The sequence below is a fragment of the Elgaria multicarinata genome, chromosome 15, assembly GCF_023053635.1.
Source record: "Elgaria multicarinata webbii isolate HBS135686 ecotype San Diego chromosome 15, rElgMul1.1.pri, whole genome shotgun sequence".
In the NCBI taxonomy this organism is placed as follows: Eukaryota; Metazoa; Chordata; class Lepidosauria; order Squamata; family Anguidae; genus Elgaria; species Elgaria multicarinata.
In genome coordinates, this window is record NC_086185.1 from 22,958,674 (window position 1) to 22,971,966 (window position 13,293).

The 13,293-nt window shown below is 50.8% G+C and overlaps 1 protein-coding gene across 1 annotated transcript; it reads right to left on the bottom strand.

The window, feature by feature from the left end:
* Positions 1 to 1,610: 1,610 nt before the first annotated feature.
* Positions 1,611 to 11,887, bottom strand: RBM41 (RNA binding motif protein 41). The gene is made up of 7 exons (XM_063141560.1): positions 11,857 to 11,887; positions 8,105 to 8,218; positions 7,040 to 7,232; positions 5,327 to 5,531; positions 4,291 to 4,613; positions 2,875 to 3,022; positions 1,611 to 2,655 (listed from the first exon to the last, which is right to left on the bottom strand). The coding sequence occupies exons 1-7, from the start codon at positions 11,862 to 11,864 to the stop codon at positions 2,504 to 2,506; spliced, it is 1,143 nt and encodes a 380-aa protein (XP_062997630.1). The 5' UTR covers positions 11,865 to 11,887; the 3' UTR covers positions 1,611 to 2,503.
* Positions 11,888 to 13,293: the final 1,406 nt, after the last annotated feature.

The window sequence follows — 13,293 nt, forward strand, 5'->3', positions numbered from 1 at the left end:
AAGGACCTCCAGGATGCGGCCAGAGTGGCAGACTTGAGAAAGGGGCCTTGCCCAGGGATAAGGCCGCACCTCTAGAGGGCGGCTCATTTAGCAAGCAGCAGGCAGACCCTCCTGCAGAGGGGTCAGGAGGCCCCGGGCCCTCTGCCTCTGAGCCACAGGAGGCCTTGCGTCCAGTTCTGGGCACCACACTTCAAGGAGGACGCAGACAAGCTGGAGCGTGTTCAGAGGAGGGCAGCCAGGATGATCAGGGGTCTGGAAACAAAGCCCTATGAAGAGGGACTGAAAGAACTGGGCATGTTTAGCCTGGAGAAGAGAAGGCTGAGGGGAGACATGACAGCACTCTTCAAATACTTAAAAGGTTGTCACACAGAGGAGGGCCCGGATCTCTTCTCAATCATCCCAGAGTGCAGGACACGGAATAACGGGCTCAAGATAAAGGAAGCCAGATTCCGGCTGGACATCAGGAAAAACTTCCTGTTAGAGCAGTACGACAATGGAACCAGTTATCTAGGGCGGTTGTGGGCTCTCCTACACTAGAGGCCTTCAAGAGACAGTTGGACAGGTATGCTTTAGGGTGTATTCCTGCATTGAGCAGGAGGTCGGACTCGATGGCTTTGTAGGCCTCTTCCAACTCTATGGTTTTAATTTTTGTGAACCGCCCAGAGAGCTTCGGCTATTGGGCGGTATAAAAAAGTAATAAATAAATAAATAAATAAATAAATAAATAAATAAATAACTATTCTATGATTCTATGACTCTGGGTAGAGGGGGGGGCAAAGGGCATCGCTTTTGAGCACCCTCCGGCTTCCATGTGGAAAGAGCAACCCACCACCCTTAGGTGAGCTACCAAGCTTCCTCTTGAAGCTGCTAAGGTAGGATTGCCCCAGCAGTGGCATGGGAATTGCATGCCCCCCCACCCCCAGCACCCCAAGATTGGGAGGAAAGCAGGGGGCTGCTTCGCTGTTTTGCTTTGGGAGCATTCCGGCCAGAGAGCAACCAGGATGCATCCCACTAACGCTCATCTCACGGATCTCGGGGAGGGGCTGGATCTCTACGGAAGAGCCCCTGCCTGGCATGCAGAAGGCCCCAGGTTCATTCCCAACAGTTTTTCCAGGACGGTTTGGAAAAGACAGCTGTCCAAGAACCAGGAGAGCCGATGGTGCAGGCCAGGCTGGCTAGATGGATTCTGGGCCTGACCCAGGGTAAGGCACCCGCTTCCTGCATCCCTCACTCCAGCAGCGGCAAATGGCTTCATTCGGAAATTCCTCAAACTGCTCAAAACAGGCTACGGAAAAGGATTTCAATCTCATCACTCGGAACAAATCCCATTTCAACAGGGATTCTTCAATGGAACCAAAAACCAGGACAACCCCCCCCCTCCCATATTATATTTCACGTGCCTCTGACCCAGCGGGCACCAAGCGTCTGTCAACTATCTCGTCCTGAACTAGCGGGAGTTCATCAGCCAAAATCCTTGAGCCTTAATTAGTCAAAAGGGGAATTTAATGCCCATGGAGGCGAAAAATAGTCAGGAAAAAGCGCCCTCCCCCCAAACACCTTGGAGTTTTTGAGTTCCCCGCTCTCTTGCATACTGACATCAAGCCCTGTGATTAGCCTCAGTCAGGTTTATTTTTACATTTCTGATGTGTTCCATTTAAAGCAGGTGCCCTGAGCTGGAACTCCACACTCAGAGAGAGAGATGCCCCAGAGATGTGTACAAATACCCAAAAAGGCCTTGGAGGACATTCATCAGGCAATACGAAAACGACCCCTTCAAAATGCGAAGGCCGTTTGGTGGGAAGGCATTGGTGGCACACCCCTGCCACGGCCCAGCCACGCGGGCAAGGCAGAGTCAAGACCCTCCCTCTATGTCTGGAACCCCCCTGCCTTACAAAACTGGTTCTGGGATTGAGTGGGGCTGCAAGGGATGGCTATGATCGCTTTGCAAAGAGGCAACGTTGGAAATTGAGATCTGCAGGGGAGGGAAACATGAGGTTTTTGAGAAATACATTGCTCAAAACACTGGGTGTGTGGGTGTGTGGGGGGGATTATCTTGAAGGGATGTAAACAACACAGCATCCAGCAAGCGAGCTGCATGAAGAGGTTGTGGTCAAGAGACACCGACAACCATCATCCACAGAGCAGAGGGATAAGCAGCCCCAGGGCTCAGGAGGGAGGGTGGCGACCAGGGTGGCCTCCACATCTCTTCTTGCAAATCCATTGAAAACAAACCCTCCCTGCAGGAGCGGTTATTACTGGCCAGCACAATCTAGCAGGAGAGTTGTTTCTTCCTCTTTACCCTTTCACCCAGGGGTGGGGGGATCTGCCTCCGAAAACAACTCCTAACTCTCCTTCCTTCTCTGGCTTCAAGGCATGGCTCCCTTTGCGCCCAGATTTCTGTCCCCAGCAGGTGACAGGGTCTTCCCCAAGTCTGGCTCCTACAGGACAAGGACGGTGGAGTCGCCCTGTAGATCCGTGTGAGGTCCTGAAGGCCGTTTGCTGCCTACAACGCTTCGGAGGTCCCAGGACCTGCTGCGGGCTCGGCGCCGGGTCCAGCGGCCGGCATCTTGCTTCTCCCGAACTCGATCACAAGCGGCTTCCCCAGCAAGTTGAACCCGTTGGCCAGTTTCAGGGCTGCCTGAGCCATCGAGATGCCTGGAACCAAACAGCGATGCGGACTCAGCGCTGGGTGGGCAATGGGGGAGGAGGTACCCGTAAGGGTCCAGAGCAGAAGGGGGCAAAGACAGGAGTTTACACCCCTTCCCCCTGGCCCCCAGTACAGCAGGGGCAGGAAGCCAAGAGTTGGCCCAGCTTGGAAGACAGGCGCAAGAATCCCAGGGTGGGGTGGGATGGGGTGGGGGGCTGGCTACTCACAGGGAAAGGTGAGGAAGGCTTGGCCTCTCATGCGCCCGCTCAGCAGGCGGAAGCGGATCCGGGGGCCGTCCTGCTCCTGGAACCTGGCAAACAAGGCCAGCAGGTCCTGCACGGTCACGCGCCGGCTGAGGTTCTTCAAGTACAGCACCTGATTTCACAGCCAAAAACACCAGCTGTCACCGGGGCCTTCCAGAGAGAGAGCAGCCCCACGCTGGCCTGCCCCACAACCCACACCAAGGGCTCATTCACAGGCTCCCCAGAGAAAAGCTTCCCTCCCCAAAGCCTTGTGCACGAGCGTCTGCGCGCATGCGAGAGCCAGGGGTGAGCGTCGCTGGGCTCCTGGGCTGTAAGGCAGCGCAAGTGGTAAAGCTTTGGGACCAGGTGGAGGAAAGGCCCTGATCCTAGAGCTGAGCTAACACTCGGAGCTGCCCATCTGGGCTCAGATGCACTGACGGTGAGCAGCCTCAGGCCACCTCTGCTGCTCACAAAAGGAGGCCGTAGGCACCAGGCAGTGGCCCGTTCTGTGCAAGCCCTGCTGAAAGGAAAGAATGACCATGGTGGGCCATTCACGTCAGTGGGGCAGGCATGGCGGAGCCTCCCCCTGGACTCCACTTCTGAAATCTCTTCATTGGCTTCCAATTCACTTCAGAATCCAATATAAACTTCTCCTGTTGACCTACAAAGCTTTTCACGGTCTAGCTCCTTCCTATCTCTCCTCTCTCATCTCACACTATCGCCCCGCTCATGCTCTTCGCTCCTCTGATGCCATGTTTCTCGCCTGCCCAAGGGCCTCTACTTCCCTTGCTCGGCTCCGTCCATTTTCTTCTGCTGCCCCTTACGCCTGGAACGCTCTTCCAGAACATTTGAGAACTACAAGTTCAACCACAGCTTTTAAAGCTCAACTAAAAACTTTTCTTTTTCCTAAAGCTTTTAAAACTTGATTTTGTTCTGACTTTATACTGTTAGTTTTACCCTACCCTGTGCCTGTTTGCATTCTCTTCCCCTCCTTATTGTTTTATTATGATTTTATTAGAATGTAAGCCTATGCGGCAGGGTCTTGCTATTTACTGTTTTACTCTGTACAGCACCATGTACATTGATGGTGCTATATAAATAAATAAATAAATAAATAAATAAATAATAATAATAATAATAATACAGCCACAATCTCACCATTGCCCGGATTCTGGAGAAACAGCCCAGGCCCCACATCTCCCACTGGGTCTGTGTGCAAATGTGCTGGCCCTCCAGGCCGCAGAGCAGGGCAGCTGCAGTTGCGCAAGAGGATCTGGGCACATCCAACAGGCAACTCTCCCCCTGGGGGGTCCGGAGGCAACCATCCTTCCCAGGGGCCCATCCTGGAGTATCAGCGGCCCTGAAGCCCAGCCTACGAACCGGGAGGGGGAGAGGAGTTACCTCGCTTGGCTCCCCGGGGCTGTAGGAGGAAAACCTGGGGATCTTGCGGATCTCTTCCTCCGAGAGGCGGTTCTCGTGAATCTCCTCTTCCGGGACAAACTCCACCGGCTCCGTCACCATCACAGGCCCCGAAGGAGGCTGATGGGCCGAGCCCTGAGCTGCTGGGGAGCTGCTGCCGCTAGGGGCCACAGAGCATGGTGAGCCAGGGTCACCTTCAGGAGACAGGTAGGACGCCGGCATCTCTGGGCTCAGCAGCTCTTGATAAACGGTTTCCAGGTGAGCCATCGGGTCCCTCTCGTGGGCTGCCTTTGGCGCAGCGTCGTCTAAGTGGCAAGGAAAACAATGGTAGGGTGACCCTATGAAAAGGCAGCCTGTATCTTTAACAGTTGTATTGAAAAGGGAATTTCTGCAGGTGTCATTTGTATATATGGGGAACCTGGTGAAATTCCCTCTTCATCACAACAGTTAAAAGATCATAGAATCATAGAATAGCAGAGTTGGAAGGGGCCTACAAGGCCATCGAGTCCAACCCCCTGCTCAGTGCAGGAATCCACCCTAAAGCATCCCCGACAGATGCTTGTCCAGCTGCCTCTTGAAGGCCTCTAGTGTGGGAGAGCCCACAACCTCCCTAGGGAACTGATTCCACCGTCGCACTGCTCTAACAGTCAGGAAGTTTTTCCTGATGTCCAGCTGGAATCTGGCTTCCTTTAACTTGAGCCCGTTATTCTGTGTCCTGCACTCTGGGAGGATCGAGAAGAGATCCTGGCCTATACTGGTCACAGTATAGCTCCTGCATCTTTTAACTGTTGTGATGAAGAGGGAATTTCACCAGGTGCTGCATGCATACAAATGATACCTGCTGAAATTCCTTTTTCAATACAACTGTTAAAGATACAGTCCTCCTTTCCAAATGGTCACCCTAAACAATGGGCCCCGCTGCAGAGAAGCTGGAGGGTGCGCAGATTGCCAGTTAACTTCCACCACCCTCACACTGATGATCCCAGGGGCGCCCCAAAGACCGACAGGGACCTCCCACCTTGGTGATAGAGCATCCTCAGGAAGGAGTGGCGATCCGTGCCCTGGAAGAGCGCCTTCTCGATCTCCATCTCGCGCCGGCTCAGCTGTTTGCTGCCTGCAAAGCGCTGTGGCAGGCAGAGGATGCGCTGGCGCTCGGCAATCTTCTCTTGGATGGCTTGGATCCTGTCCTGGGTTGCCTCGGGTGCAGCTCCAAGGCCGGAACCCTGGAAGAAACCCACGGCAACCGACTACGAATCAGCTGCCTGCTGAGCGCGAGCCGCCCTCCTCCTTTCCGAAAGTGGAGAGCGTGCCCCAGCCGCTGTGGACTGAGCAAGGTTTGGGCTACGTGAAGTGAAAGGCCCTACTACAATTTCTATTATGCTGACCCAGAAGATGAGCTTTCGCCCCTTGGGATGGGGTGTGTGTGCCTTTCTGTGCCTGCTTGACCATGCCTCTAATCCATGGGCCCAGGACCGCAGGCAGGGTCTTGCACTGGACTGTAGGGTGACCCCATGAAAAGGAGGACAGGGCTCCTGTCTCTTTAACAGTTGCCTAGAAAAGGGAATTTCAGCAAGTATATATGGAGAACCTGGTGAAATTCCCTCTTCAGCACAACCGTTAAAGCTGCAGGCCCTCTTTTACATCTGGTCACTCTAGTAAAGCTCCTGCAGCTTTAACTGTTGTGATGAAGAGGGAATTTCACCAGGTTCTCCATATACACAAATGACACCTGCTGAAATTCCCTTTTCTATGCAACTGTTAAAGATCCTCCTTTTCACAGGGTCACCCTACTGGACTGAGGCCATTCAAACTACAGCACTGGGCCTCCAGACCTGAAACACAGGCACCCTTCCTACCAGCGTTTTCCAACCACGGACCATAATAGTATTCTCTGCCACTGGGGTTCATATCAGCCCCTAGAAGTTGAAGCAAACGCAGGATCTTTTCTTCTGGTGCAGCGGGATCCGCCTCTCCGCTTAGACTGCTATGCAGAGCCAGGCGCTGAGCTGTGCGGAGATGCGGAATCTGGCTCAGGTCTCCCCAAATCCCCAGCCACCCTTGATGTGGGAAGCATCTACCCAAGGCTCACAGGCTGCCCTTGGGGCAGAAGAGAAAAACTCCAGTGCGGTAGAGAGCATCCTTACCCCCCTCCCATGTGCACACACACACTGTTAAGCATAAGAAAGTAAAAGGCTTGCGTAGTCATTAAAATTGTGTGTGTGGCTATCTCAAGGCTAAACAGAGAAAGACTATCTGTGAGCAATTACCTTGAGATAGAAGCTGTACTGGGAACCTTGCCAGGATTCTCCAAGATATCATGGTGTTAATGATATGAATATACTAAAGATCCTTGAGGCTGGGTTAGCCTAATCACAGCTGTATGTAATATAGATAAAAACTGTGTATACGTGTACATGTGTATAGCTTTTGTCACTCTGCACAATGACACAGAACTGTTAAGAAGTCTGAAGCTAATAAACTTACTCTGCTAAGTAAGACCTGCATTGTGAGCTGTGTTTCTGAGCACAAACAGAATTCCCAAGGAAAAGTTCTGGCCCCAACACACAGACACACGCTCCCAGCCCTCCCCATCTCCAAGCATTGCAGGGCTCAAATTCGGCAGGCTTTGGGCTCCCCGGCACACAGCACGCCAAGCCTGGCTTGCCGGCCTGAGACCAAGAGAGCGTCCTGTGTCAAATCGCAAAATAGTATGGCGGACTTCCTTGCTTACCTTCTCTGCCAAGGCCCGGTTCTTCCAGAGATGGATCTCGGCATCCGAGAGGCCCAGCTCCCGGAGGGAGGCTGTCTCTTTGCTGCTCTCCTGCAGAGCCTGGAACTGCGGCAAGCTGCGAGTCCCGGCGGCCTCCTCCCCAAAGGGCTTGTATACAGCCGCAGGGGCAAAGCAGCGCCGCTTGGACACACATCTGCAATGCAACGCAACACAGCATCAGGAGAGGGGCAGCCCGTGAGAACGGAAGCAAAGCCTCAGGCCAGAGAACCCCTGTCCCCAGGGGGAACGTGGAAAGGCTCCGGCCCGAAACCCTGGAGAGCCATGGCTGCCAGTCAGCACCAGTCATACTGGACTAGAATCACAGAATAGCAGAGTTGGAAGGGGCCTCTAAGGCCATCGAGTCCTACCCCCTGCTCAATGCAGGAATCCGCCCTAAAGCATCCCTGACAGATGGTTGCCCAGCTGCCTCTTGAAGGCCTCTAGTGTGGGAGAGCCCACAACCTCCCTAGGTCATTAGTTCCATTGTCGTACTGCTCTAACAGTCAGGGAGTTTTTCCTGATGTCCACCCGGAATCTGGCTTCCTGTAACTTGAGCCCTTTATTCCGTGTCCTGCACTCTGGGATGACTAGACGGACCCGCGGCTGACTCTGTACAAGGCAGCGTCTTCTTGGCTTCCTAGGATTACGCGTGAAGAACTTTTCTAAACGCCCTTCATTCCAGGGATCCCCAAGGCAGCTGGCATCAAAAAGCAGCTATATGGTGCTTTAGGGCATTCAAAGCTCCTGCGCCACAGCACTTTGTTGCAGCGCTTTACGCGAAGAAACACAGCGCGGCCATTCCACCAGCCCAGCTGAAAGATGGATTACTTTTCCCCTCTTCCACCCTCACTCCTTTTCCTTGCGTGTTGTGTCTTTTTAGATTGTAAGCCTGCAGGAGGCGGAGGGGAGGGGGCGGGTGGGACTGTCGTGTTTGGCTGACTGCAGGTAAGCTGCTCCAGGAGCCTCCTTTGCCCGGGGAGCGAGATAAAAATACTGTGAATGAATAAATAAGAAACAAACACTCACTGCTCGATGGAGACGGACGTGTCAAGCTGATGGTGCAGGAGGCTCTTCAGCTGCCTCTCTCCTTCTGTCTCCAGATCCTCCAGGAGATCATCGCTGCTGAGGCTGCTGCTGACCCTGCCAAAGGCGAGAGCAAAAAGGAGAGCTAGGAAGGCAGCTGTGGTCAGGCCTCCAGAATGGCCATGCCCCCCCCCCCGGGTCCTGTTGGCCAGCTTCCAGGGGGCTCTGATGGGAGACCTGGGGTGAAGCACAGGAAGGAGCCTCTTCAGCCTGTGGCAGGGAGGTGGCTCAGCTGCACCTCCTCAGGAGTTAAGGCACCAGGGTGCCCACCCCTGCCTCCATCCTAAGATGGTTACTTTAAAAGCCGTCGCAGCAGGTTTAGATGCAACCGAAGTCTTGCTTTGCCGGCGTGCAGTAGATCCCCTGCTGGTTCATATACAGGGCCATTCCACACTTGTTTACTCCCAAAGTAATCCCTTTTGGATTACTAAAAGGAGACACGAGTAATCCCGTCTCTCCCAACACAAACCGACCCGTACGCTATGCTCAACTTCTAAGGTCCTCCTCCAGGTACCGACTTTGAGGGATGCTCAGAAGATGGCAACAAGGGAGAGGGCCTTCTCTGTGGTAGCCCCCCAATTATGGAATTATTTTCCCCACAAGGCCCGCCTGGCACCAACATTGCTTTTTCTGGAACCAGGTCAAGACTTTTCTCTTTTTCCCCAGGTATTTAGCAGCATGTGATAAGATTTTAATTGTTCCCAGACCTGGGTTGTTGTTTTTTTAGTTTTGGCTGATTGCCTGTTGTATGCTTTTACGGTTTTAAATTTTATATATAATTTTTAATGCTCTAAGCTTTTGTAAACTGCCCAGACAGCTTCGACTCTGGGGTGGTATAGAAACATAATAAATTAATAACAATAGGTTTGTGCCGAATGGTGCTTACTCAGTGATACTTGTATTTATCGTAATTTAATTTTAAAATGTATGGACTGCTTTGGGGCAAAGACCTGATATTAAAATATAGTTGAAACGTACACAGAGACACAATTTATTTATTTATTTATTTAATTTCTATACTGCCCAATAGCCGGAGCTCTCTGGGCGGTTCACAAAAATTAAAACCAAAGTGTAAAACAACAGTATAAAACCATAACATAAAATACAATATAAAAGCTCAACCAGATAAAAACAGCAGCAATGCAAAATTACACATTTAAAACACCAAGTTAAAATTTATTTATAGACTGTTAAAATGCTGGGAGAATAAAAAGGTCTTCACCTGGCGTCTAAAAGCATATAATGTAGGTGCCAGGCGAACCTCCTTAGGGAGCTCATTCCACAGCCGGGGTGCCACAGCAGAGAAGGCCCTCCTCCTGGTAGCCATCTGCCTCACTTCGTTTGGCAGGGGCTCACGGAGAAGGACTCCTGAGGATGACCTTAGGGTCCAAGCAGGTACATATGGGAGGAGGCGTTCCTTCAGATAGCCTAGCCCTAAGCTGTTTAGGGTCATAATAGCTGGAATTAGGAGAGTTGAAGTCCAATTTGAAAGCACCAGTTGGGGAAGGCATGTAAGAGTGCATAAACAACCCTCCTGGCATGGCCATGGACTTTCGGAAGGGCAGTGTATGCCTAAAAAAATCCTAAATTGCGTTGTAAATGTATGGGGTCTGAACTGCTGATGTCTGACAAAGCAGTAGAGAGGCTTAACGACAATTTCTGGCCAAATCGTGCACATTGTGATACAAGTGTGAAATTTGGTATGGTGGCATTTACAACCATGTAGATTAAAATGGGATATAGGGGCATCTCAGGAAATCATCATAATGTCTGCCATCTTGGAAAATGGCGGCCAAAATCCAGTTTTCGCACAATAACTCTTTTATGTGTAATCTCATAGAAAAGATGTCTCAGTACAAAATTAAAGAGCATAAAATTTGCTACAAAAATCATTAACAATCTTTTCATAGGAGCGACCCTCGTCGAGATAGAAAGGTTTTATTCCTACCCATTTGTCTGAGAAGTCAACAAGATGTACTATCTCCCCCTCATTCCAAAATGCTGATTGTGTGTTTGGCAGCTGGGGGACAAGGCAAATGCCATGCCAGGTGTCATTAGGTAAGGCATCAAAAATAGAAACTGCCAAGGACATACTCCCCTTATACAAGTCTAGGGTGTGACCACATTTGGAATACCATTAGGCGAAGAGAGCTTTGGCTATTGAGCGGTATAAAAATGGAATCAATAAATCGTTTTTAGTTCTGGTTACCATACCAAAAAAAAAAAAAAAGTGTATTATACAGCTGGAAAAGGTGCAGAAATGGGCAACGAAAATGATCAAAGGGCTGAAGAGACCTTCTCTATGACGGAAGGTTACAACAGCTGGGATTGTTTAGCTTGGGGAAAAAGCATGCAAGGGGAGACATGGTAAGAGGTGTGCAAAATGCGGCACGGTGTGGAGAATGTGGAAAGGGAGACAGTTTCCTCCCTCTCCCATAATACTAGAACCCAGTGGGGTCATCCCCTGAAGCTGATGGGTGGGAGATTCAGGATAGATCAAAGAAAGGGCTTCTTACCACCATGCTTAGTTAAACTATGGAACTCACTACCACAAGATGTAGTGTGGGCCACCAATTTGGATGGCTTTAAAAGGGGGTTGGACACATTTTTTATTATTATTATTATTATTATTATTATTATTATTATTATTATTTATATAGCACCATCAATGTACATGGTGCTGTACAGAGTAAAACAGTAAATAGCAAGACCCTGCCGCATAGGCTTACATTCTAATAAAATCATAATAAAACAATAAGGAGGGGAAGAGAATACACCAAACAGGCACAGGGTAGGGTAAAACTAGCAGTATAAAGTCAGAACAAAATCAAGTTTTAAAAGCTTTAGGAAAAAGAAAAGTTTTTAGCTGAGCTTTAAAAGCTGCGATTGAACTTGTAGTTCTCAAATGTTCTGGAAGAGCGTTCCAGGCGTAAGGGGCAGCGGAAGAAAATGGACGAAGCCGAGCAAGGGAAGTAGAGACCCTTGGGCAGGTGAGAAACATTTATATAGGGTGACCCTATGAAAAGGAGGTATCTTTAACAGTTGTATTGAAAAGGAAATTTCAGCAGGTGTCATTTGTATATATGGAGAACCTGGTGAAATTCCCTCTTCATCACAACAGTTAAAGCTGCAGGTGCCCTGCCCTCTTTTAAATCTGGTCACTCTAGTAGAGCTCCTGCACTTTAAATGTTGTGATGAAGAGGGAATTTCACCAGGTTCTCCACATATACAAATGACACCTGCTGAAATCCCCTTTTCTATGCAACTGTTAAAGATACAGGAGCCCTGTCCTCCTTTTCCATAGGGTCACCCTACATTTATGGAGGAGGAGGAGGAGGCTACTATCAATGGCTACTACTAGCCCCGAGGCCTCTGGGCTCCCCCCAGGACCGCACGCCGGATGTGTGCCAGGTGCGGGGGACACGGGCGGAGCTGCTGCTGCACTGGGGGGCTCCCGGGGCCTGATCCGGATCCAAGGACCTGTCCCGATACCCTCCTCCGCGAGGCCCTTTGCAGGGGGTCCGAAGGAGCTTCCCGGGGTCGCCTGCTCCCCCTGCCCGGCATCGCTCCAGGAGCCGCCCGGGGACGATGCGAGGGGCTGCCGGTCCCAGGCAGAGTCCCGACTAGCCAGGGCGGATCTCCGGGCTGCCCCTGCGCGGCTCCTGCAGCATAGATGCCGCTGCGACCTTCCTCACCTCCGCATGGCTGCTGAAGCCTCCTCCTCCTCCTCGCCGGACTACAGCTCCCAGCATGCGCTGCGCGGCAGGGGTGGGCGGGCGCCGACGCGGGGGCTGCCGGGAGATGTAGTGCTGAGGGAGGCGCCTGGCTTTGCAGCCTGTCCCCGCGCAAGCTGCCTCCCGGACAGACGTGGGGCGGGTGCAGGGTCCGTTCGCCTCTCCCGGGGAAAGAAGCCCCGCTGGCTTCGATATTTATTTATTTATTTGTTTATTTATTTATTTTATTACATTTTTATACTGCCCAATAGCCGAAGCTCTCTGGGCGGTTCACAAAAATTAAAACCATAATAAAACAACCAACAGGTTAGATTGTAAGCCTATGCGGCAGAGTCTTGCTATTTACTGTTTTACTCTGTACAGCACCATGTACATTGATGGTGCTATATAAATAAATAAATAAATAAATAAATAAATAAATAAATAATAAAAAGCACAAATGCAAATATTTGTGGGGCAGGCCTGCCTACACTACCCGGAGAGGGGAGCAAAGTGGGACAGGGGAAGAAACCAGCCTCCATCCCATAATGCACCCACACCCTGTCACAGCCAACAGGTGGTCGTTGCGCGAGAATGCTTGTCGCAAGGAAAAACAAAGCCTTTGATGGTTAAACTCACTGGCACATTGTTTTAACTGCTTTTAAATTATATATTGTTTTAACTGGGATCATGGTTTGTTTTTAACTGTGCATATTTGTTTTATACTGTATGTTTTTATCTGCACGCCGCTCTGAGATCTTAATGATATAGGGCGAGATATGTTTTAAATAAATAAATGTTTTAAATAAAAAGAGACCTGGTTCAGAGAATACGCTAAACCATGCTGCTTAACCACAAAATGGCTAAAGGAACGCATGGTTTAGCGTGTTGTCTGAACCAGGCCACTGCCTCGTGCGCTTCAGAGACTCCAGTTCCGGTGAGGTAGGAGGCTCCAGTCCACACATGCTGGTGCATTATAAGCAAAGCCACCAACCTCTGCCCCTGGACTCCAAGCAACGGGGCAGAGAGGCAGGGGAGAAAGGAGGGAGAGACCCTCTCTGCTGTTGTCCTCCGTAAGCAACCAGGAGTGAAGAGACCCTGCCCAGCCGTAGCCCCCAGCCTGGCTTTGCTCTACTGCTAATAGACAGAACTGGGCAAGCCAGACTTATGGAAATCTCTGCTCAAAGAGATGGGGTGAAATGGCATCCAGACTTCCTCCCCGATGCCTTTGCATGGGGGCAGTACGGGTTTGAGGCATGCAGCAGAAGCAGCGAGGGTCCTCCTCAGCAACAGTATACACACTGCACCCCAACTCAGGCTGTTGTTCCCCGCCTCGATCAAAATGGAGAGGCAGGTAAGAATTATTTTATTATTATTATTATTATTATTATTATTATTATTATTATTGTATCACTGGGT